Source organism: Spinacia oleracea, chromosome 1 (assembly GCF_020520425.1).
Source record: "Spinacia oleracea cultivar Varoflay chromosome 1, BTI_SOV_V1, whole genome shotgun sequence".
In the NCBI taxonomy this organism is placed as follows: Eukaryota; Viridiplantae; Streptophyta; class Magnoliopsida; order Caryophyllales; family Amaranthaceae; genus Spinacia; species Spinacia oleracea.
Window position 1 is genome coordinate 129495173 of NC_079487.1, and position 26343 is coordinate 129521515.

The 26343-nt window shown below is 35.5% G+C and overlaps 2 protein-coding genes across 3 annotated transcripts; one reads left to right on the top strand and one right to left on the bottom strand.

Moving 5' to 3' along the window:
* Positions 1-359: 359 nt before the first annotated feature.
* Positions 360-11866, top strand: LOC110802373 (ras-related protein RABA5e). Its single transcript, XM_022007825.2, has 2 exons — positions 360-856; positions 11346-11866. The coding sequence occupies exons 1-2, from the start codon at positions 523-525 to the stop codon at positions 11663-11665; spliced, it is 654 nt and encodes a 217-aa protein (XP_021863517.1). The 5' UTR covers positions 360-522; the 3' UTR covers positions 11666-11866.
* A 457-nt stretch (positions 11867-12323) lies between these two features.
* LOC110802319 (uncharacterized) lies at positions 12324-24784 on the bottom strand. 2 transcript variants are annotated; one of them, XM_022007768.2, is made up of 14 exons: positions 24241-24784; positions 23609-23715; positions 22265-22327; positions 21988-22177; positions 21772-21876; positions 21556-21686; positions 20837-21440; positions 20696-20761; positions 19942-20018; positions 15586-15867; positions 14865-15195; positions 14623-14775; positions 13430-13975; positions 12324-12803 (listed from the first exon to the last, which is right to left on the bottom strand). In XM_022007768.2, exons 1-14 carry the CDS (start codon positions 24520-24522, stop codon positions 12615-12617), a joined length of 3126 nt encoding a protein of 1041 aa, XP_021863460.2. In that variant the 5' UTR covers positions 24523-24784; the 3' UTR covers positions 12324-12614. The 2 variants fall into 2 exon arrangements, with proteins under 2 accessions (XP_021863460.2, XP_021863459.2); XM_022007767.2 differs by having other exon boundaries at positions 23609-23718; positions 24241-24781.
* Positions 24785-26343: the final 1559 nt, after the last annotated feature.

The following is a 26343-nucleotide window of genomic DNA, read 5'->3' on the forward strand; positions in this document are numbered from 1 at the left end:
ATAGTAATAGTATAATATAACTATTTGATCACATTTACTAACTATTTGATTGAATAATATAAGTAGTTGGTAAGAAGTTAGTGTTATACATAAGACTGTCATATCGTTTTTTGTATAGAACTGGATTGAGTGACTTCCTATAAGAAAGATAAAGTGGTAAAACTAAATATTTTATACGAAATATTCCGTATAAGTTTAAAATTGTTACTCCGTAATATGGGTAAAGGGTAATTTTTTAAGTACGGACGAAAATAATAAATGGTTTAAACAAAATGGGGACAATCGGACAGAGGACGAAGATGTGCCCAAATCTACCCATCCCTAATAGCTTATTGTCTTATTGCCTTTGCTAATATTCCAAGCCTTTCACTCTCACAATTCACTACCTCCACCCGCTAATCACGCATTGTCCTCTGCCACCACCACTATTTGCCTCACTCTAAAGCTAAACCCTCTTCCCTTTTTCAAACCCCAAAACACCCATTTTCCCCCTCTCTTTCAAACACAAATTCAATCAATAAAATGGGTGACGAAGAAGAAACAGGGGAAGATTACCTGTTCAAAATAGTAGTAATTGGGGATTCAGCAGTGGGTAAATCCAATTTACTGTCAAGATTTGCAAGAAATGAATTTGACCACAATACAAAAGCAACAATTGGGGTTGAATTTCAGACAGTTTGTGTTGAAATTAATGGGAAAGAAGTGAAAGCACAGATCTGGGATACTGCTGGTCAAGAGAGATTTAGAGCTGTTACTTCTGCTTATTATAGAGGTGCTGTTGGTGCTCTTCTTGTCTATGATATTAGTCGCAAAACCACTTTTGAAAGTGTTAGTCGTTGGCTTGATGAACTCAATAGTATGCCCCACTTAACCTTCTACTTCATTTTCTTACTTCACTTTTTCTGGTTCTTTTTGCTGATTTTATTATTTGAGTAACGTGTTCTGCTTAATATATTTTGCATTGTTTGGAAAATTTTCTTCAATTTTATTACATTTTGTGAAATGGGGTTTTTGTTTGTCCTAAATTGAAGCTCGGTGTAATGAGGTTTTATGATTTTAGTACATTTTGTGAAATGGGGTTTGTTTAATTGCTTCATATTTTGTAAAAAAATTGAACCTTGGGGAAATTGAATTATGTTTCTTCTCTTCTGAATTAGATGTTTTAGGATTTGCTGAAAATGGAAAGTTGGGATTTTTTTGTTCTGTTTTCCTTGGTTCAATGATGTTGATGAATGTTGTGCATGTACAAAAGTACGATGATATAAGATGGTGAGGTTATTCAACTGAATTTTGTGTACTTGGAATTTTAGAATTTGTTTCTCAATTAAAACTACTTCCAAACAAATTAGCTTTGCTGCATTGGAGTTTTACTGGTTTTAGGAGTTTGATTGTCTTGTGCAAGTTGTAGATAAGTTTGTTACTTTGTATAACCTCCGTACCAATAAAGTTTACAGCCATGGAGTAATGGTAAAAACTAAAAAGGGTGTTTTGGTAAGGAATTGTTTTTAGGATTCGACTGTCTGTTGGTGTGATGATGCTTATGAAACTACTGTCACTAGTCCTCACGACTCCACGAGTGTTTGCAGTGTTGATCATATTCAACTCCAAGTCCTGAAATGATCCGGTTTTCTGGTTTGGTGACAAGGGCTTAATTCCCATTCAGTGATAGAACATAGACTCTTTAATGCCAGATCTCAATTCATTTAGATTGATGGTTAATCATCTGACAATTGACAAACACACATGTTAGTTTAGATGAACAACACAAGAGGGGGGGTGAATTAGTGTTTGTAGATGTTGGATATACTTTTTCGCGGAATTAAAAACATTAAGAGATTGCAAGAGAGATTTTAGCGTGGAAACCTCTCTACCCTAATAGAGAGGAAAAACCACGGTCCCGTAGGGACTTAAACCCTTTTACTAATTAGGAAAATCACAGTTCCCTGAACTCAACTCCCTTATGAACAGTCCCTCAACCGTTCCTTCTCAATGATCTCTCTAGAGATCTTCTCTCTCAACTCTTCAGCTCGACTCAAGCTGATTCTCTCAATTACAAGGTTCACTCAAACCCCTTCCCAACTCTCAAGTATAAAAGATAGAATAACAAATAGAATCTGAAATTATGCTGGAGCAGGAACTACGTATGTGGAACAGGAACTGACGGTACTGACGTGGGTTATAATGTAGATTTAACTTAAGCACGTAACACCACTAAGTCAGACCATTTTCCTAGACTTATGAATGCAGTATATATAGTGATGCATGTTACCTATTAACCCTAGAAGATATATTTTATGTTTATCTTTTATTTAGGCCGGAATCCTAGACCTAATAGAACTCTATCATGATAGACTTTTATCCTAAGACTTTAACAAACATATGATCGAATAATAACTCTTTATGCAGTAGATATATTAATGAAAACTCTATCTAAATGACACTCCTTTCCTATCATGACTCTTAAATAAGATAAACATTATTTAACCATTAACTAATGCAATCCTAATTACTATCAAACACATAATCCTAACTATACTAAAACTCCTTAGTACATGACTTAGTATTATTATGTTTAGACTTCTATTAGGACACAAACTCTAAGGTAACGTGATCTAAATACTATACTCATGCAATCCTATATACTACATGCAGACTAGGACCAGTACCCTCGTCATTGACACTGTTCCACGTACGTTGTTCCACCAGCTCCGAACTTTCAGTTTCTAAAACAAATCTATTAAGCACACTAATGCTACTAGATTTTCTTCTCTTCTCTTTCTCTGTACTTGTACTCTTAATTCTCCTCGAGTCCAAGTTCCTCTTCTCTTGGATTCTCTAACTCTTGAATCCTCGTTCTTCCTGTAAGTCTTTGGGTCTTCTTCAAAGTCTTACCTACACACGTCATTTGCATGCATAATAAACCACGTTAGATATTGAGTCAAGTATGATAAATATGCATAAATCATATATTATAATATTTGCTTAACTAAAATACACATAGGATAATATGGAATATAATATACTAGTTGATAAATACTATTCCTATCCTAATATGAACTTAATATTTACGGCAAGTATTATGTGACTCAAACACCTAAAATACATTAAATCTAGACAGTCCTATATTATGCATAATACTAATTATAAAAGCTTAAACTCTAAACATTTAATCTTTCCTAACATGCTTATGCAAACTAAAACTCTTAGACTCCTACATCGTCTACAATGCACCATAATATATGATAAATGAGACCAGCTATGATATGCATTCCTAGAAGACTCCTAATGCATATATAACTATATGAAGAGTCCTAATCACACACAACTATATGTACGTATGATAGGATATTATAAGAGACCTAAACTAATGCAAAGTCCTAAGTCTAATAAACAACTTATCCCAATATGGACTCTTAGTTACACATGCATATAACGAACATATTAGGATGCAAATATGAAAGAACTATATGCACTCCTAAACTCTATTGATGCACGCATGCGTATCTCGTACAGGTGACTGGGAACAGGAACAGTCAGACAACTAGGAACTCTGTTAAACTGTTTCTGATCTCTTTCTTGTTGTTTCTGCTGGACCATATAAAGTATCATTTCGTTCCTCCTTTGTCACTTTACTTACCACATGAAGTTTACCAATGTAAATGCTAATTTACATATAAACAACATGTATAACGTAGCCATCTCCGCTCTCGTCAACAATAGCTTATCATTGCTCATGTCCCTTGTCTCTTGGTTTAATCATAGCTTGTTCTTCCTATGCACATCTTAGCACACATGTTAATTAGATAATCATCATTTGTTTATAATCATCAAAACCTCACTACTCAACAATTTCCCCCATTTTGATGATGACAAACTAATGATGCTTATCACAATTTAAGCAATAAATCGATTCCACTTATTCCCCCTTAATTTTGTAAACCAACAACTTATGAACAAGTATAATGACATAGTAAGAGCAATACTAATAAACACCATATAGATAAGGATTTAGATTGTATTATATCAAACAATAAGCATCATACATACTCTTCCCCCTTTTGGCATTATCGAAAAGGGTTACTTTGCACACAATCTTTTTAGGTTAACCATACACACCCCGAGTTTATATGTCACACACACCACCTGATAGGTTAGACACTTGTTTGTCACAAAAGTCCTCGAGTTTCCAATTTCGAACTAAGGATGTTGTTGCTACATAATTCCAATTCACAATCCAAAGACCCAATGTTAGAAGCAATGAAGTAACTTGACAAATAATATAAAAAAAAGTTAGAAGAAAATGGTTTCATTGTTTAATTGCCAAGGGCGAGAATTAAGTAGAAATGGTGTGAAGAAAAGGCTTGGTGAATAATCGAGTAGAGGGAACCAAGGGTAGATGATGTGTTTGTGGTTTCTTCTTTTAAATGAGGTCCTCAACAATCATTAGAGCTTTTTAATGAATATGAAACCAAACCCAACACACCTCCATCTCTTTGTATGTAGCACCTTATCGTACCAAGTTCCCATATATCACCAATCTTCCATAAGGAACTGACATCATAGTGAAACATGGACTGACTGCTGAAATCAGTGCCTGCAGTGGCTGTTCAACTTACCAAGTTTAGTGGAACAGGAACTAACATTAGTGTTGCTTCCTTTTCCTGTTCCTGGTCCTAGAACCGTCTGTTCCTTTACTGCTCAACGAGTGTATGAGTTTAAATTTCTGTAACTCATTGATATTCTTCATAATAATTGAATTCTAGGAGAAAATAATAAAGTACAAGAATTGATCACCTTTGCTTCAATTTTTTGATTTTTTGATTTTTTTTTTTTTTTGATTTTTTTTTTTTTTGATTTTTTTTTTTTTTTTGAAACAAAGGCGTCATTACAAAATTTTGAGCTTTCCTAGAGTATAAGATCATATAATAATATAGAAAGGACTTACCATTAAATATAAGTTCCACCATCGAATATCAAAATCATGTTCAATGTTCCCTACCTTATTCCCCCTGAGTTCCTTACCATCTTCTTTCATGCGGAACCTTGTAGAAGTGAAGTTCCATATGATACCTAGTAAATTTCTATGTGATACGTACATCATATGGTGATTTTCCTTCAAAGCTTTTATTGATAAATAATAACCCGCTGCTTCTACTTCATCTTTGACTTCCCTCTCAAAACATATTCATAATTATTACTCTTCATGCATCGTCGAACCATAGGAAAGAAGAATATATTTTTGGAGTTCAAGGGTAGTGAGAGTGTGAAGTGGTAGAGTACACATATGATATGAGATAAGGAAAGAACATTCAAAATTATTGAAAGATGATATGGAGAAAGACAAGATCAGGATTGTAGAGTATGATTGAACTTAGCACACACCCACAATCATAAGATTGTAGAATTATGCTAATGGCTCGGCCTGGGTAGGCTCAACCCAATCACGAAAACACAAACCTGACTTGGGGAATGATATTGGTATTGAAAGTTTGTTCCCTCTAAAAGATTTAAAAAGAAGTGCAATTTTTCAGGAACACTACTGCCTTGTTCCTTCAACGTTTCTTTCATTGTTCCTTTGGCAACTTAGGAATTTTGTATTGGGACAACATCCAAATTTCTCAACGAGTCCTCTAATAATTTTGGGCAAGTGAATATGTCTTTTAAAAACATGAGAATTGAATGTGACACATTGACTTATAGGCGTGCATGATTTACTTCAATTGAAAAGTGTACAAGGGCCCTAAACGAAAAGTTCATTTGGGAAAAGAGTACTTTATGCTCATGTTAGTTTCAACAAGTCTTGTTCCTTTACTACTTGGTGATAGCATCAAAAGAATTTATTCACATGAAATAGCATTTAGAAAGTTGCTTAAAATAAATGGTGCGATATTCATGCAATTTGACACATCATTAATATGAGTAAGAGTGTTATACCTCACATGGTCCAAACTTGCTTGAAAACATTGGATATGGTTTGATCATTGATGGCTTGCTTACGAGTTTCATTAAGTGTTAGTTTCACATGTACTCCAGTTGCTCCTTGTGACACCTTTTAATTGTTGAGATCTTGTTCGCGTTCTTTTCTTCTTTGCTGGAACGCTCTAAGTGATGCTGAATGGTTCGTCTCAACTGCTTCATGTTCCCTGTTCCTCTTTCATCTGAACAGGAACTCGTTCTATTTCCTTTGGTCTTTATGCTTGACTATGCTTCTTCATCTTGGTTTGTCTCTCGTAGATCTGAGGAATAAGTTGCATTGGCCAGTTTGGGGTCTTTATTAACCAGTAAAGCATCTTTGTTTTCGCTCACAATGATGTAATCTAAAATTAAGACCCAAGTGTAATCTTTTGTGCAATTATAAAGTTAGTAGGTTAGTCTTCAAGAAATAAATATATATTAAAGCATAGAAATAAATATACAGAAAATTCAAGACGTGGATACTCCCTTTTGATAGTCTCTTACAACAGTACACCTTGTTGATGTTCCTTGTTGTATATTCACTAAGAGAGTTGTTCCCGAACTTCTGTTATATTTGTGAAATTTGAGTTCCTCATGAGTTGGACCAGGAACTTATGCGTCGGCGTCAAAGCCTTCTCATGGATAAGTTGTTTTTCGTTCCTGTATTCTTAGGTACTTCAGTCGTTCCTTCAAATCTTGGTCTCTGTTTCCTTGATACGTGGAACATATTTTTACGCTTCAATTTCATTTACTTTAAGAATAGACCTTCAAAACCTTATCGTTAATTTGCACAACTAACCAAATACAAAGTGAAGTTAATAATATAAGAAATAAAAGAAACAAAGTAAATCACACAAAGTAAATAAGGATTTTGATTAAACTCCCTTCTTCATATTACTCATAACTCAGTCTCCTTAACGTAGTCTTTGAAACTTCAATTTAATCCATATGAGTTTGTTCGTTGTCTTCATCCATCTTGATTACAAGGAACTGATTTGTTGTGGAGGAATTGAATTTGACTTTTTACTGTTTTCTTATCCAGTTCCTACTGCGCCTGTTCCTAATATTTCAACGGACCTTAAGGGATATACCATCTTTCCTTTCTTCTTTGTGTGATTCGTTAGCTGTTCATTTCTTCGTTATAGATCTCTTGCATAATGATATAAACCTGTAATACAACTTCTCTTCTAGAACCTCTTTTAAAGGCTTTTCGTGAGAACGCACTTATATGTCTTCAAATATGTGCATGAATGCCATTTTTATCATGAGCTTTATATTGTCTTTTCTCACATATGGCCTGCAAAATAGATCAGTTCTTGGTCTTGGGTACCCAAATTTGCTTGAGTCCCTTCTTGTTAGTAGGAGTAGTCATATGTGCCCCTTTTTTTTTTTCAAATATGTTCTACTATACTACTAATACTAACAAGATTAATTATGCATTCATATGGTACTGAATAAGTAAATAGTTCATAATGCATAACCTTCTTGACTTTAGGCATACTATTTGAGAATATTAAAATAACAGTGCCTAAATAATTCAGTTCCCATAAGTAGGAACAATCAGTTCCTCCAGATTTGTTCCTTGTACTGTTTCTAGTGAGATGAAGATTGATAATTTTTTTTTTTGAAATGATTTGAAAACCTACTCTTCCATTGAAGACACATAAAAATCGTATTTAAAACAGTTAAAGTCGAATTTCAAATTCTAAAAATAGATAAGGTCATCTTTACTAGAAACAGTTGTAGGAACATGTCTGAGTTCCATCAAAGTCAATTGAAAACTTAAAGTCGGAAATTTCCATATAAGCTACCTACATGTGTTCAACACTTCACCAATAAGAAACTTATTTTGATTCGTAAAACCTGTTTTGAAATTGATATGACTTGTTCCATAAACGATATATAGGTTGTTCCTAGTAAATTCAGATTTTGAAAATTTTATTTTGAAAATCTGATTTTTCCTTTTTATTTGCATTATGAAGAAGTTCAATAATTTTTAAACACAGATTTCAAAACTCTTTTGGAACCAAAAATTGTTTTACCGAAAACAACACAAGGAACAACGAATCTCAGTTCCATCTCAATAATTTTGGTGTTCATGGTCACGTGGTTCAATTCAAGTTACATGACCTTTTCGAAAATTTGCAAAAACAATTTTTGATATCTCAAATCAATATTGCTTTTAACAAGTCTTGTTGCACACATGTTCCTGGTAAAATATTTATGAAACAAATTCTTTGCAATTTTTAAAATCTATTTAAAAATCAAACTTTTCAGATTCAAGATAATAAAATTATATTTCAAACTTTTTGGAAAAATAGAAATATTTTTAATATCGACAAGACTAGTAGAAAATTTTAATTTTGCTGGAATTGTGCAACAAACAAGACCACTTTGTTCCTCTTCAAAACCGCAAGAACTATTTTAAATTTAAAGCAAAGCCCTATTGAAAACTTGTAAATGAACATGGTTAATTCAAGGTTGCTCACAATCAATCGTTGATTTCTATTTCTGCGTTACGGAATGAACACACATATGGCCAATAATATATAACGTATGATGTTCATAATATTTAACAATTAAGAGCGAACATAAATAATATCATAAAGATTGAAAATTTACCTCTAATTATTTTTCTTCAATCTTTGTGTTAATCATCATCATCAAATACGTGCTATCCTCCTTTTCGTCCATCAGGAACAGCAGAATTGTGGGAACTGTTTCTTTCATAACATTGTTCATCTTTTCCCGGATCACTCATCAGAATTACCTGTAAAATATAGAGCACCAGCTCTGATACCAATTGTTAGTTTAGATGAACAACACAAGAGGGGGGGTGAATTAGTGTTTGTAGATGTTGGATATACTTTTTCGCGGAATTAAAAACATTAAGAGATTGCAAGAGAGATTTTAGCGTGGAAACCTCTCTACCCTAATAGAGAGGAAAAACCACGGCCCCGTAGGGACTTAAACCCTTTTACTAATTAGGAAAATCACAGTTCCCTGAACTCAACTCCCTTATGAACAGTCCCTCAACCGTTCCTTCTCAATGATCTCTCTAGAGATCTTCTCTCTCAACTCTTCAGCTCGACTCAAGCTGATTCTCTCAATTACAAGGTTCACTCAAACCCCTTCCCAACTCTCAAGTATAAAAGATAGAATAACAAATAGAATCTGAAATTATGCTGGAGCAGGAACTACGTATGTGGAACAGGAACTGACGGTACTGACGTGGGTTATAATGTAGATTTAACTTAAGCACGTAACACCACTAAGTCAGACCATTTTCCTAGACTTATGAATGCAGTATATATAGTGATGCATGTTACCTATTAACCCTAGAAGATATATTTTATGTTTATCTTTTATTTAGGCCGGAATCCTAGACCTAATAGAACTCTATCATGATAGACTTTTATCCTAAGACTCTAACAAACATATGATCGAATAATAACTCTTTATGCAGTAGATATATTAATGAAAACTCTATCTAAATGACACTCCTTTCCTATCATGACTCTTAAATAAGATAAACATTATTTAACCATTAACTAATGCAATCCTAATTACTATCAAACACATAATCCTAACTATACTAAAACTCCTTAGTACATGACTTAGTATTATTATGTTTAGACTTCTATTAGGACACAAACTCTAAGGTAACGTGATCTAAATACTATACTCATGCAATCCTATATACTACATGCAGACTAGGACCAGTACCCTCGTCATTGACACTGTTCCACGTACGTTGTTCCACCAGCTCCGAACTTTCAGTTTCTAAAACAAATCTATTAAGCACACTAATGCTACTAGATTTTCTTCTCTTCTCTTTCTCTGTACTTGTACTCTTAATTCTCCTCGAGTCCAAGTTCCTCTTCTCTTGGATTCTCTAACTCTTGAATCCTCGTTCTTCCTGTAAGTCTTTGGGTCTTCTTCAAAGTCTTACCTACACACGTCATTTGCATGCATAATAAACCACGTTAGATATTGAGTCAAGTATGATAAATATGCATAAATCATATATTATAATATTTGCTAAACTAAAATACACATAGGATAATATGGAATATAATATACTAGTTGATAAATACTATTCCTATCCTAATATGAACTTAATATTTACGGCAAGTATTATGTGACTCAAACACCTAAAATACATTAAATCTAGACAGTCCTATATTATGCATAATACTAATTATAAAAGCTTAAACTCTAAACATTTAATCTTTCCTAACATGCTTATGCAAACTAAAACTCTTAGACTCCTACATCGTCTACAATGCACCATAATATATGATAAATGAGACCAGCTATGATATGCATTCCTAGAAGACTCCTAATGCATATATAACTATATGAAGAGTCCTAATCACACACAACTATATGTACGTATGATAGGATATTATAAGAGACCTAAACTAATGCAAAGTCCTAAGTCTAATAAACAACTTATCCCAATATGGACTCTTAGTTACACATGCATATAACGAACATATTAGGATGCAAATATGAAAGAACTATATGCACTCCTAAACTCTATTGATGCACGCATGCGTATCTCGTACAGGTGACTGGGAACAGGAACAGTCAGACAACTAGGAACTCTGTTAAACTGTTTCTGATCTCTTTCTTGTTGTTTCTGCTGGACCATATAAAGTATCATTTCGTTCCTCCTTTGTCACTTTACTTACCACATGAAGTTTACCAATGTAAATGCTAATTTACATATAAACAACATGTATAACGTAGCCATCTCCGCTCTCGTCAACAATAGCTTATCATTGCTCATGTCCCTTGTCTCTTGGTTTAATCATAGCTTGTTCTTCCTATGCACATCTTAGCACACATGTTAATTAGATAATCATCATTTGTTTATAATCATCAAAACCTCACTACTCAACAACACAAGATTAGTTTTCCTTGGAGTTAGGACATATTCCGAAAAATGCGCTGTCCGCAGAATAATAGTGACTGTTAATACTTTTTTGGAAATCCAGAAATTAATCCCTTACCTATTGTAGAATTGTGTATTTGAATCTACACCCTCTTAAATATTTTCCAAGAAAAGCAATTGGCAGAAATAAAATTAACCCTCAAATATAAAAGGTACTATCGTCTGATAATGCTGACGAAAGAGACTAGGAGAGCAATACACACATTCTGAAAAATCATTGATTCATTGTAGTTTGTTTTCCTTGTCTCTTTTTCCTTGTGTTGATTACTGGGGCTTGAAGTTAGTCCATAACAAGAATGATTCAGATAGAAGTATAGCACCTGCTGTATCGAAGAATGCAACGTTAAGCATCAGTTCTGTAGACAGAAAATGGATCACTTATGCTTTTAAGAAAGATTTTAACTGAATTACTGATTTATTTTTCTTGCAGCTCATTGTGATACTGCAGTAGCAAGATTATTGGTCGGTAATAAGTGTGATTTAGAAAATATTCGAGAAGTGAGCGTGGATGAGGCAAAAAGTGTTGCTGAATCTGAAGGTTTGTTTTTCATAGAGACGTCAGCTCTGGATTCAACTAATGTCAAAACGGCGTTTGAGATAGCAATCAAGGAGATCTACAACAATATAAGCAGGAAACTATTGAATTCAGATTCCTATAAAGCTGAGTTGTCTGTTAATCGAGTAAGCTTAACCAAAGATGGTGAGGATTCAAATAGGAGTCGTCTGGGCTTTTCTTGCTGTTCTAGTTGAGATGTACCAACTTTTTTGTCAGTTTTACCTTCTTTTTTGTTTTACAACTATGTCTTGTTGATATTCCAAGTTGTGTGTCAAAGGCACTCTTCAAAGTTCCTATTGATATCTAAGAATTATACTCCGTATGAGACACAAAAACCCATTTTCTTAAAATCAATTAAAATCCATAAATAATATGTTTTCAGTTTTCCGCTTCAATCTTAATAACAAATCATTATCAGTCATATATTTTGTTGGTCGAGTAATTTCAATTTGGTAATTTGATTTCAAGGACAACTTGAACCATATATCGCATCTTTGAATTTTTTCTATTTATTATTACCACCCAATTTACCCTTAGGGTTAATCACGATTCGGGACGAGTTTTGGGTGGATAAGTCTAATCCCCTCCCAATTGTGGTTGTGGGGGATCGAACATGCGATCCTCCCTACCACAAGTTCAGCCCCAATCACCACTGAACCAACAAGCAATTTGAATGTGCATCATGTGTTCATGACGTGTTGGAATAGAAGAATTGGACATGGGACACACCAAAGCCTATCTACTATATTGCAATCCGCCCTACCAAGTTCAGCCTCATATCACCATTGAACCAACATACAATTTGAATGTGCGTCATGTGTTCAGAACGTGTTGGTACAGAAGATTTGGACATGGGACACACAAAAGCCTATCTACAAAATTGCTTCATGCTGCTGATATACATAGTTGTGCCTACAGGAACTGGCGTATGTTTTGAGCTAGATTTATGGAAGACCTATATGCAGCTTGAAGGCTTTAAATATTGAACATCTGAACCAATGAATAAATTGAAGACCAAGTTTATGAAAACGCACTAATACTATCGACTTCTGCTAGTTATCAATGAATTAACTATTTACAACAATGTTACATATAAGGCAATATAGCAATGTTTTAACAGGCTGAATACTGGTGAGGAAGATGTCATGGTTTTCTCAAGGCAGATGCAGCACCCATCACAACAGCCAATACAATCCCAAGACCAGCCCCCAAAGACGCACCAACTGTCGCTGCAGACATTGAGTTTGCCTTGTCCTGCATATCTTTCTTCCCAGCAATCCCCTTAGCACGATCTTGTGAGAGCTCCATTAAAAGTTTATCCCTACCAAATTCCTTCAACCAGAAAGGCAAAACTTTAAAGGCCTAGAATACAGATATCATAGGAGAAAGATTTCCAGGCACAGGATGCAAACAACCAAATGAAACATGCATTGTTGTTTTTTAAAATTTTATTTCTTTTTGTTTTGGTTTGTTATTTCATCAATCTCTAGATCTCCACTCTCAAACAAGATACATAAAAACTCTTTATTTATTGAGTTATTGGGGGTTAAGATATTATGTAAAAATAAAAATAAAAATGTAATACCAATCTATACTATATTTAATAACAGGCACATTTTGCAAGAAATCTAGAGCGCCACGTGTCCCTCCTTTACAACCTCTTCATTTAAAAAATAAAATAAAAAAAACATGCTATTTCTTGCTCCAATTTCATGTCTCTTGGCCACCAAAAAATTTCATGCCCCTTCACCTCCAATAAATTTCACCCCTTTTTCTTTCATATTTTCTATTAATTTCAAGTAATATACTGATTTATATTTCCATCTTCAATGTTTTCTTAGTGAAACACGAAATGAAATACATTTACTCTCATTTTATGAATTGAAAAATTAAAACTCACTTTTAAAACATAACAAAAGCCATGCATGGCACATGATAAGGACTAGTTATATTCATACCTCAAAGGACAACTCTTCTTTGCTCCGGAGTTCACGATGAACAAGCTGACAAAAAGAATCCACACCCTCCACAGGGAGAATAGTGGCTTTCCTCTGGAAAGGTTTGCGAACAAAATTTAACGGGCCAAGAGCAAGACCTTGTGGAACCATCCCTCTATTAGTGTCTTCTCTGGCCACAACACTAGATAAAGAGGCATAAGAGTTGCCTGCTATGTGAATAACGTAAGGACAAGAGTTCAATATCTCTGTGTTGCCAGGAGATACTTGATATGCCTTCAATACAGCATCAATTGCTGCTCTTTGCTGGTGTGCGCTCACAGAAAATTTATTAGTTATTGCAAGAACCCAAGGAATACCAAGGGCTTTAGCCTCATCCAGTAAAAAACAGAGGGCAGGCCGTCGTTGCAACACATTTGTCGGTTCACTGTATCTGGGTATTTGATGAGCAAGGTTATGTACAAGAACAAGCAAATCTATCTTCCTCCCAAGGTCTCGAATACCCATCCATAACTCATCTCTAAAACGAGAAGCTTCGGTACTTAGCTCCTAAAGAAATAAAACGAAAATTAGATCATAGAGGCTTGATAGAGGCAATTTAGAAGGTGGACCATGGTGCACATAGAGCATGGTGCACCTTAAGAACACTAGTATTTAATTGAAAGAACATCTGGTTACGAGAAAAGAACATGAGTATTTTTTTATTTAGGTTTTTAATAAATAGTAAAATAATATATTATTTTTATAACAAAAAAGAGAAATATTATATCGCATGTTCTTTTGCCATAGTGTCATGTTCTTTTGCTTATGCACATATGTTCTTTTGGTGCACCATGTTCTATGTGCACCACGGTCCATAGTCCACGGATTGGATCATAGATTGAAAACATGACAGGAAAACAGCAGGAACTAAAGATAAGCAGAGGAGAGAAAATTGTAAATATAGCATAGCCATGTAAATCTTTTAAAAACTATTAATGAAGTATGACCATATGTTTTTCAATTCATTTAATGTGCAGAGCTTAAACATCATATTAATGATAAATTGGTAACAACTAACAAAAGGTACCCAAGAAACAAAAAATTACCAAGAACTTAAGCAGACAATAATTCCCAATAGATCATTAAAAATGTCTCAAATAATTTGAGAAATTTGCATTATCGAGTTATGAAACTCACTTTCTTGAGAAACCTACCTGTAAATTTACTCCGGAAGAATCCATGTAACACAAACCACTAGCAATACCTTCTTGTACGTCTGCTTCGGGCTGCAAATTCTCACCATCAGTTGGAGTTGACTTTCTACCTTTATTCAAGATAGCCTTGAAAAGAGATGTTTTACCAGCACCCTGACATCACAAATCGTGCTTCGTGTAAGGAATATAAGCTACTTTCAAAACATCACGTAGTAGAAAATTGAAGAGAATTTTACAAGTACCTCAAGACCAACAAATCGGACTCTGCGAGTCCTAAAATCAACCTCTTTGGAAACAGTGGTGAAGTCGGTGGTACAATATATAAAAAAATTATTTAACCCTGGAGGCTGAGGAAATTTACTTTTAGACAATGCTCCTAACATTTGTTGTGCCTTTAGATTGATGGATTCAGAATCAATGGAAGGGAAAACTGTGAATGCATCTGGTACAATCTGATGCTTTGGAGGATGTCTTAATGGAGCTCCAATCAGCACTCTCATCTTATCCAATTCAGGCTGTGGTTCTTCGGAGCAAGTTGGTGCAGGAGGAAGGGTCTGAACAGAAGTAGAACACCTAGAAACAGAATTCAAAATGCTGTAGTTTTACGTCCAGGACAATAGAAAACATTAAAAAAAAACAGCACAAATATGAATCACGGTAACTGTTGTACAGGTGCCAGAAGCACCAATTATATACTTTCTTGCATACATTATGCCTTGTGGGGTGATAAGTCTTGATTCCGGAGATGAATGATTCACCACCTAATTCAGTTAATACATACTTCTAAGAGCAATTAGAAACTATAGGTTCCTTTTGTGATGGTTACAACCTAGTAATAGAGACTAGATGCAAAATTTGTCAGAATAAAGTTAACAGTTACAAAACTTGCTGCTTGCATCAGCCTCCAGATGGCTATGAATCACACACTGAACAGAAGGCAAACAGAAGCAAAGAAGAACATACCAGTTACCATTTACTTGCGCCTGAACTCGAGTACACATATGTAGCCCAGAGCCTGAAATGTCAACTTTCAAGGGGTCTGAATTTTTTTCACCAGGAGTGCCGGTCCATCCAAGTGGAACGATTGAAGTCGCTGTACGGATTAATGGAGACTCAACAATATGCCCAAGCTCAACTGTTCCAGCAACAGATAGCCCAAGCCATTGTTGTAAATGAGGAAACTGCTGAAGTTGCTCAATTCCCAAAAATTGTGCAGGAGCATCACTCATACACAGATCATACATCCTGTAAGAGAAGATACAAATGATTGAGAATCCATGACGAACAAAAGGTTAGCAGTTGTTACATCATTGGAAATCAAGAAACTAGGCAAGAAGCATCTCAAATAGTTTGGCTGAGCCAATGAAGGTTCGCAGTCATGCTGCTGCCAGATTTCAAGGGGCAAGAGCCAACTCTTGATTCCCAGAAATAACAATGACAATGATGTAGCACTAGAAGGGCGGTTCAATATCTGGTATCATATATTGGGTTTAGAATAAGTGGTACAAAGAAACACATGCCTCAAACACCATAAAACCCAAAACCCCCTCTGTTTTCTCTCCCTCCTTCCAGAACCCTCTCTCTGATCCCACCTTCTCCACCACTTGCTCAGCTCCACCTTCCTCCCTCCCTCTTCCTCTGCAGCCACCCCTCAAGTACATTTTTCCGCCTCCAGAGTAACAAGTCTAACAACCTTTGGCAGCAAATTTCGACAACATTTTTTAAGATTTGAGACATCAACGGCACAAATTGATCGCCAGTAATCAAAAGCAATTGTTAATACTCCCTCCGTTCCATATTTATTGCACCATGGGGTTGGGCACTAGATTTTTGGTAGCGGGGAAAAGGAAGAGAAAGAAAGGCAAAAATACAAACTTGCTCATGTGATTGAAGTATTAAATAAATCAACAAGAGTTAACAGGTAAGGGTATATTGGATATTTGTAGTGTGAAAGCAAATATTTTATTTCCTAAAATAAAAATGGTGCAATATCTGTGAAACTTCCTTAATAGATAAATTGTGCAATAATATTGGAACGGAAGAATTATACAAGTAAAGATTTCTGTTTTTTTCTTCTGTGATAGGAGTATTGTAGTGGTAGCTATTTGTTCAAGTTTCACTACATTTGATGGTAATGTGGAGGTGTGAGGACAGAACACAGAAAAGTTGTATGTTACATAAATTCACACATCACAAAATAAGAGGGGAAAAGTGAAGAGAAAGTTCTGCAATAAATGCTCAAAGTGGGCTTCAGATAAGAATTAAAAAAGGAACTGAAAACAAGTCAACCTAAAATGTTTCAAGGGTAACACACAAGGACATCCAAAAGTCATTTGGAATCCGGAATATGTTTCATAAATCGTGTTCCCAAACTCGTGTCTAATTCTAAGAATAAGTCCATTTCCAAATTTTGGTGGGGTTTTGAAAGACCCCCTCCCCCCTCCCCCCCACCCCCTCTTTAGGTAGGGGACCCCCATATCTTAGAATCTTGGAGAATAGGCACCTCGAGTTTTGTTTTTGGTAGATTTGTAAAACAAACATAAAAACAGTCCAAATTCCTAAATGTGTGAACCAAACACCACCAAAGATCTGAATCCCTTCAATCATCCTTACACACAAGGTCATTCTTTCAAGAATGAGATTATAGCTTGTCATGCTTCACTTTAAGCAACCTTTTTGGTTGTTTCACATAATTCACAAGGGGAAACGAAAGACAGTTGAAAATTAAACATATGCGGTGAGCTTGAAAATATGCCTCCAGTACATGACCAGGGAAAATTATTATCCAAACACCTCAGACGCAAAATTCAAGATTTTTGAAAAGTTCCAGAATAGAGAGTTCACAGTGACTTAAGAACAAGTAACATTGACATCAATTTAAAAGATTCTTCATCATTTTATTCTTGAAAGCTGAGTGATCAAGTAAGCGAAAGCTCCGGCATTTACCTCAGGTAGATTCCAATCAAATATTTAATGGGAGTACAGATCACTTTCATCTGAATTTAGATTTACAGTAGTTCATTCAAAGCTATAAAGGACAAGTAGTTAACTAAAATCCCGCCACAAATGATAGAGCTACCAATTTGAATATGCTAAGAACCAGAACTTTTTGAACTTGCGTCAAACAATACAAACTTTGAGCCCTTTGCATTCTGCAATCATTAACAAAAACTTGACACCCAACTGGAAACAGAAACTTTTAATATTTCTACTAACATTACAACAGTGACCGCAGGCCTAACATTCACATGAGATACGTAACGTCCCAAGGATCTTTCCTAAAATAATGGTCATTTAAAACCATGTAAATATCATAAATTTACATTTAGAACACCAAAAGAACAGACCCCGTCACACCTCTAGGCTCCAACTACTTCCCCACTTTCGAACAATAATGCCCCATCACTCTGTTTCACATTCAAACCCTTAACAGGGGCAAAGGACTAACTGAGACTCTGAGTGCAAGCTAGGAAAACTGCAAACACATAAACTGCCAGCCTAAAACTAAAAAGAGGAATGCATGGCAGTAAAAACAAATTAAGGGAAAATTTACATTGTGACCTCCTGGTTTGTAAATTCTATATGCTGAAAACAAAAGCTTCATTTTCTAGCGTGACCTCATGGTATTGTTTATATCATTACGTGTTACTATGACTAAGATTAGTGCTAACCCATCATTAGTTAACTGATCTTCTAACTTTCAATCAGTAACTACTAACCTACCTACAGATGTAGTTAACGCTACCTACCCCCTTCCACACTCCCTCAAGGCCTCAATAATTCCTCATCTTCTTCCTGCCCATCTCCCTACAAAGATTTTTTTTTTAAAAAAAAATAGCCTCTCCCTCTCTATCGAGTTCAATTATCAATCTCTTCCAATCCCTCCCAAGAACAAATCTCCTCCAAAATGAAAATTTTGGTATTAATTATTTGATTGATTAATTTCCTTTTTTCTGGTTTTCTTCGGATTAATACTTTCAAATTAGATCTAACCTCAGCGACTAGAATCAGAATCAAAGTTGAGGCTCAGTATTTGCGGTGGCATATTGAGTTGCTTAGTTGCAAGTTGTAACAGAGGAGAGAGAATGGTGGTAGCGGCGAGGAGGGAGAAGAAGGAGAGAGAAGTGGGGAGAACGAAGAAGTGTCATAAGTCGCAGAACTGTTACTAGGTTGCGTAGTTTCGTATCTTCTTTTCTTAGCTTCTGAAACCATTTTGAATTTTGAGGCTGCTTTCACCATTGCCCAAGATGAAATAGATGATTTCTTGTGTAATTGTTGTGGTCTGGCAACAGGCGGCAAGTTTCTGGGGGTGTTTTTTTTTTTTCCCCCGCATATGTTAGTAACTATTGACTTAAGAATAGTAAACCAGTCAATTGATGATGGATCAGCCCAAATCTAAGTAATAATGGTACTAAATGATGTAATCATTACCACAAGGTCACTTCAGAAAAAGAGTTTTTTTTGTTTCCACCATGTAGAATGATAGAATCTTACAAATTAATAGGTCACCATTTTAAATTTCCCAAAAATTAACTTAGTATGAAATGATAATGTGTTCTGGCTAGGGTAGAAGTAGAACATGATGAATTTCAAAGACCAAGATTATGGTGAGGATTTTAAAATGAAGATGAAGAAGGCGGTTTAGGAAGAAAAGTACAGTAAGCAATAGGTTTCCTTTTGGGTTTTCAATTTAATGTAATGATTATTAAGATGCAATTTATGTCACACATCATTATTTTAAGAAAGATAATTTATTAACAAAACTACAGCCAGGCCTCGACTTTGTATCAATGGTTGTAGATAGACCAAAGCACATATCCATCATCACTTTATAAGCGACAACCATTGATACAATGAATCACGGAAAATAAAATGTATATCCATCGGGTTTAAGACTGAGCCAGTGTAGAGAAATATAAAACGGAAGAACTCTGAGCAAAGGGTTACGCTTTTTGCGAGGTTAAGAAATTATGAAAATGGACATAATACGGCAGTAAGGTCACCCACAAAGTTCACAAAGTAATATTTTTCTCCAAGGAATCACCGCGACTGCAATTCAAAAAAAATGCAGCCTGTTTGGTGATCCATCCTATCCAATAAGCAATAATACATTCTAGATTAAAATAAGTACAGAAGGAAAAAAAAGAGATTTTGCCGTCCCCCCTCTCCCTCTTCCACCCCAAACAGAAAAAGGGGGAAAAGAACACCAGAAAAAGAGAATGCAAGGTCAGTACAATGAAATATAGTGCACAAAAGATGGATGACACCAACAATGAGCCAAGAGCAGCATGTGGCACAGATGAAGGATACACAACATACCTCTGAAATCTTGATCTGTAAGCTCTCATTGAATGCGATTGAAAACGTTCTTTCAGTTCAGCAAACACAGATTTGACCTGAAAATATCTTTGCCAGTAAAAAGCAAAAAAACTGAGAAGTTCTGAAATACAGCAGAAAGTGCCATTAAAAATGGAAAAAATCATCAAATAACCAAGGACACAAAGAAAAAACTAAGGGCATTTTCGTCTAAAGTAGACTAAAATGGAAAGATCCAAGACAAGAACATTAGGATTTAGGAGATTTCAGGATGGAAATACAGGAGAATAAAAGAAAACGGAGGGAGTATTAAGATCCCAATAAAAAAGTACAAACAGTGCAAGGAAAGAACTTCATGTTCTTTAAAGATATAAAACCGCCACAATTCATATCAATGTAGTGCCCCATGAAACAGAGTATATTATCATCGGATTGCAGTGGTATAGCATAATCCCACCAGAGTTATTTTGTGCAAGAAAATGATGACAATAGATGTAGCGGATCTAGCCCGCAATTTCAAGAAATTTTCTATGTATCTTACACTATACAACCAAATATTTGGAAGCTTAGCCTTAGTCACAGTTACAAATACAATGATACATTAAGGTCATATAACACATAAGACTAATGATCTCAAAATGCAAATGGTGGTACTGTGGTAGCACAAAATGGATATACTGTAATAACTTTTGGAACTTTGAGTAATACTTCAATAACATTATTCAAATGAATATCATATATTAAAAAAAATTCATACCGATGTCAACTTTGAGTACTCTGCATCTGATAGAGATTCGGCCGATGACGTCCCCAACAAATACAGCTGTTCCAATGGAATACATGTTAAATTTGCCTCACATTCAAATGAAGAACTAACCAGGTAAGCTCAAGCAGTTACCTCCCCAAAAGGCACATATGAAGGTAACGAAGGCATCCTGCCCCATGCTCTTCCATCCCCTTCATTGTTGCCACTTTTCTCAGGTACCTTTCTGACAACATCCAAAGCTGGCTTCAGATCAAATTCGGATATTGGCTTAAGAGAAACACCATCACAGCCTTCTTCAATCTCCAACGATTGTGGTGCAGCTACATTATCATTTAATGAAGATGTTGCAGAATCAGAATTAGTTACAGTGGGTGCTTTAACAAAAGTTTCTGTTCCTTTTTTTCCAGTTAAATGTCTTCTAATACCCTCTAAAGGGACAAGGCGGGACAATCTCCAAAATGGGGTCTGAACAGGGCCTACACCAAGAACCAACTGCTCTCCTTCATTCTCTTTCTGTTTTTCTCCATGATTCTCTCTCAGTTTTCCTAACTCTAATTTCACGCCACCATTCCCTTGATCCCCATTTGACGATGAAGCACCACCACCACCATCAGCTGATGGAGTTTGTGCGTTATTATAATGATCAAAATATGCTGGGGATAAAAATCGAGGTATCAAATCTTCGGGAATACAGTAAGTCTTAAAGTAATGGTGCCATCCTTTCCGATCAACATAACTGAAAAATGGACGAAAAAAGATAAGCACATTATGTAAAACCGTATCAAACAAAATCCGGTATCCCTCTTAATATTGTAACAATGATGAGTGGTTAACTAAATAAAGAAACTTACTCTCTAAGAGCTGCATTTCCAACAGGGGGCTGGGAGAATGTAATACATTTGACTTGAAACTTTTCATTGTCTTTAAACGGTGAAGATACAGCAATAACCCTTAAAATGGCTAGTGTGGCCAGTGCTGCCACCTATGATAAAAATGAGACTGTGAGGTTCATTATTGCACTGGCTTACACACACAAAAGATGAAATAAAGTACGCAAGTATACTCACAGCTCCACCAAGAGAATGCCCACACAAGACAAGTTTGCGCTTCTTCTTCTGAGCAAGCCTGTACAATTCCAAGGCTGGTATCCCTTTGGCACGAGCCATAAACCCCTGGAATAAAAACAGTTTAAGAGATATTTAATAAAGAAAGCACAGATATCAATTTCTCTGGAGCTATAACGAGGAAACATTAAACAACAAAGTTATACACTGTCACCATACTCTATGAGCTGCAGGTCTCAGCTTGTGCTTCAACTGCTTAGGTTTAGTTTCTGTCTTTGCATGAGAATCTAAATATCCCTTTCGTCCATCAGCTATATCCGACTCAACAATCTCTGTTTCTTCCATAATCTCCATGTCATCGTCATGAAATAAAGCTCCTTGAAATATATTAGCATCGGCCACCAGATCCCTATTGTTCAAAGACAGCATGTATATTCAAAATATGTGGAGGAGGGTATGCAAAACAGATCAAACGAAAAGAGTCTACATGACATACTTGTACTGCTTTGTCCCGACGAAGGAAGCAAATAAAGTGTCACCTGCTTCAGCCAACAAGTATCTGTAATAAAAAGAAAAAATAACACATGAAAAACACAAAGCCCACTGGGGTACATCAAATCCTCTATTGCCGCTCCACCACTAAACAAAACAAGTCTTCCTATTATACAGATTAAGGAAAAGAAATGTCCACATAAATTGTTTAGGGACATAATGAATGTTCTGCATGTACCAAGTAACACGTACAAAAAATAAATCATGTGAACAGACAGTCAAAACAAAGAGTTTATTGGGCACGTTCGGTATCACTGTCAGTTTTCAGTTTTCAGTTTTTTGGAGTTATATGATTTAGATTGAATCATGAACTAAAAAATAGTCATATTTATTGTAATCAGTTTGATTTTGAAAACCGACAACAAAAAACTGGAAACTACTTTTTGTGGATTTCATATTTTGTTTTTTGTAAAAAACAAAAAACTGGAAACAAAAAACAATACTGAACAGGGCCTAAGTTAACATCTAAAAGATGAGAACTTTTCTCAACCACTCAACATAAAATTAAATCCAAAGCTATTCACATATCTCAATAGAAACCACCACTACAATTCTTTTCTATGCCATCAACACAAGCTGAACTCCATCAGTACTTTCTAAATGAACAGGCTATAGGTGAGAGTGTGAGACAACCAAAATGCAAACTTCACTTCATCAAAACTATTTAAAAAATAAATCAATGACCATCACTAGAAATAAAAGTATCAAAATATATTGATACTTGACGATGGTTTGGTTATTGCAAAATTGTAGCTTTGCCTTTCCATCGTTAAAAATTAAAACAGGGAAGAAAGCCACTGTGGAGAAGTTCAAATCCAGTATCATAAGAAACATATAGAAAACAATTTAGACACTAATGAACTGAGACAGTTAATAAGAGATGCATTCATGTAACGATAAAGTCCATGTTTGAACTACAAATACACATCAAAATATTCAGCAATACAAAAGACTAACAAGGTCTACTTCTCAAATCATTATACCGTTATACTAGGACATCCTTAAAATAGCGGCAATTCATAAAGCATCTAAGGAGTGTGCTAATAATTAACAAGTCTAGCAATTGTTTAAATAATGGCTTATGTGCAACAACAAATAAAATTGAATGCATCACATTTGCAATAAAAAATAATGTTAATTCATGGGAACAAGGTAATCAGAATCTTCAAACTGGGCACCAAGGTAAATCGTCTATACCCATTTCACACGTTAATTAAACATTTGAAGAACAATTCTCACAAACCCTAAGCAGAATCAAATAACTTCATCAAAAGGAGATTTAAGGTACCTGTGAGGAACATGGTCCAAAGATGGCTGAACACGCTCCAAACAAATGACTTCCCCTCCAAAGTCAGCTTTGTACTTGTTTACCGTACGAATTAACTCAGTTGCAGGCTTCTACGATCAAAGATAGCAACAAACAATAAATATTTGAACTAAACATGTAACAAAGCACATGCACACACAGACCAAATTAAACATCATTTTTCAGACTACTGGGGTGTGTCAGTTCCATAACTTGTACACACGAGGATCAAAAAGAATTGAACAGTATAAATTTTGGTTCAATAGTTCAGAATACATAATCAACACTGACAAGGGTACTAATGTCGATTATCGACTTGCAACAAAACCTCGAGCTCTTGCATTAGATGCATATATCTCCAAGATCATCATCATCCATAGAGACGCATTATTAGAAAATTAACTCCCAATATTTATTCATTCGCATTACACTACATTTGATTAACAAAAACTAATTCCTCACTTATAAAGTAATAAGCCTAACTGCGGGAAATTAACTGAAATTCGCAGAAATTTCCAGCATTTTTCGAAATAGAAAGTCCGACCAATCAATTAACCATATAACAAAAACAATCAACACCTTATAATCGAAAAACAGTGGAAGAATTATCAAACCTTGTAAACACACTCGGATAGAACCATGCAACAAAGAATATCCTGCAAATCAGACACAGATTCAGCCTTAACAGCGCGACAAAGATCCTGAAGTTGCTTCCTCCTTCTCTCATACTCCTCTTGAAGCTTTCTACGGTGTTCTCGGTCATTCGACCATGGCGGCCACTTCACTCGGACCCAACCTCCAAACTGCGGCAATGGCGGAATTTGAAGCTTCGAGAACTTCGATGTATGATCTTTAATCCAATTCTCTAATTTACGTTGTAGTCCCTCCACATTCATCTCTGATCATCGGAAAAATTAACCCTAGCCCTAATTTGTTTCCCAATTTGAAATTGAAATGGGAATTTGGAATTGTGGATTAGAGATGAAGAGGGGAAATGGGAAAAGAAAGTATATGCTGAGGAATCGAACTCCCGCGACTGAGGAGTGTGATTGAGATCAATTATTAGTTGGAATTTGTGGAATGTTTTTGATAGGAAAGTTTTTGATAGGAAAGTTTGTGTAAGATTGAGTTGGGTTGGGTTGGATTATCAATTTGTTTATGGGTCGGCCCTTTGAGTTGTTAAGTTGGACTTCCTCCAAATTGAGTAGACATCAACACCATCATATATCCTGCTTTTTGTGTACCACTCGTATAGCACATACGATGAATAATTGACTATTTAAACATTTGTGTAGATGGTTAGATATAAGCTAATAAGAAAGAATTGACATGAGAATTGAAGTCAAATCATCTTCGCTTTAAAGTAAGTTGTTACTTTTTGATGTTCTGCTAATAGAGAGGGTATGTGTGTGAAGCTATTTCTTTGGAAAATGATGGCATAATGAACTTTATATTTTTATTTTTTATAGGTGAGAAGAAGGGATCCTGATGAACTGGTTAATCCATAATGAACTCTATATTTTTATTTTTTATAGGTAAGAAGAAGGGACTCTGCTGAATTGGTTAACTTCGCACATGTTAACCAGTCCAGCTACGCAGGTTTTCGCTTGAGTCACTCCCAAAGCAGTTTTGCAGCTGAAGGGGCTCTACCCTGTAACCTCCAACTTATGATGTCAGATTGAACTTTTTCCTAAGTAAATCTCACCCGCTTCACATAGGGGAAAGGATAAAGGAAATTCCACCATAAATACATAGAAGTATTTAGATTAGTATTCTTTACCTAGTTTCAATTTTTGGAATCTTACCATTAGGTCAAGTTAAGTAGACCGCTCTGCATTTTACAAACGGACAAAGTTACTTTCCCTGGATAAAAAAAAAACTTATTCACCGGGTGTTTCTAATTCTTCCAAACTGCCGTAGATTTTTAGAATTCCATATGCATGAGAAATTGAGAATTGAAAGTTCATACAAATGGTAACTTTCTAGGTGGAACTAACCATGACTCACATTATTCCAATTCCCATGAATTAACAACAACCCAATCCTAAAATACGTGTATAAAGCCACACAATCTAAAAAAAGCAATGTACTTTTAACCCCTTTTGCCATAAAAAGATATGGGAATATTGACAATGCACTTAAACTGTTGAGCCGAAAAAAAGGGAAGTCATTAAAAGAGTCCACATGAAGGAATTGAAAGTCACCATTTTTATGCTACTTCCTCTTCCCTTCCCTCCTAACCCAAACACCTCTTTACACACATGTCGACATAACATAAGTACATAAAAGCATCCTAGACCTGATCAAGATGAGCCCGGCCCGTCGCCCGGGCCCGACCCGCCCGAAATTTTTGTGGGTTTCGCAGAATTTTCCGGCTCGGTCCGGAAATTTTATTTTTTTTGGGTGGGTTTGGGAAACACAAAAATACACTTTTTGTTATAAATTTGGTCTGGCCCAAAAATGGCCCAAAAAGCCCGGTACTTTAGGCCCGAAAATAGCGGACTTGGGCACAAAATTTTAGCCCAAATCTTGGCCCGGCCTGACATGGCGGGCTGATTTTTTATGCCCAAGCCCGGCCCGCCGTTTGATCAGGTCTAAAGCATCCTTTCCCATACTAACAGAGTCCCAGCCTCCTGCTGTTTTAGATTGCATGTAGAACAAACTTCATTTTAATATGATTTGGACTTATTTGAGTATAAATTATGCACATTAGTTAA

Excerpts from the sequence above, each read along its gene's own strand:
- LOC110802373 (XM_022007825.2), top strand. The coding sequence starts at position 523 with ATGGGTGACGAAGAAGAAACAGGGGAAGATTACCTGTTCAAAATAGTA. Across the intron at positions 857-11,345 it reads TTGGCTTGATGAACTCAATA|CTCATTGTGATACTGCAGTA; the intron begins GTATGCCCCACT and ends TTTTTCTTGCAG.
- LOC110802319 (XM_022007767.2), bottom strand. The coding sequence starts at position 24,522 with ATGAATGTGGAGGGACTACAACGTAAATTAGAGAATTGGATTAAAGAT. Across the intron at positions 15,196-15,585 it reads GCGCAAGTAAATGGTAACTG|GTGTTCTACTTCTGTTCAGA; the intron begins GTATGTTCTTCT and ends TTCTGTTTCTAG. Across the intron at positions 12,804-13,429 it reads AAGAAGAGTTGTCCTTTGAG|GAATTTGGTAGGGATAAACT; the intron begins GTATGAATATAA and ends TTCTGGTTGAAG.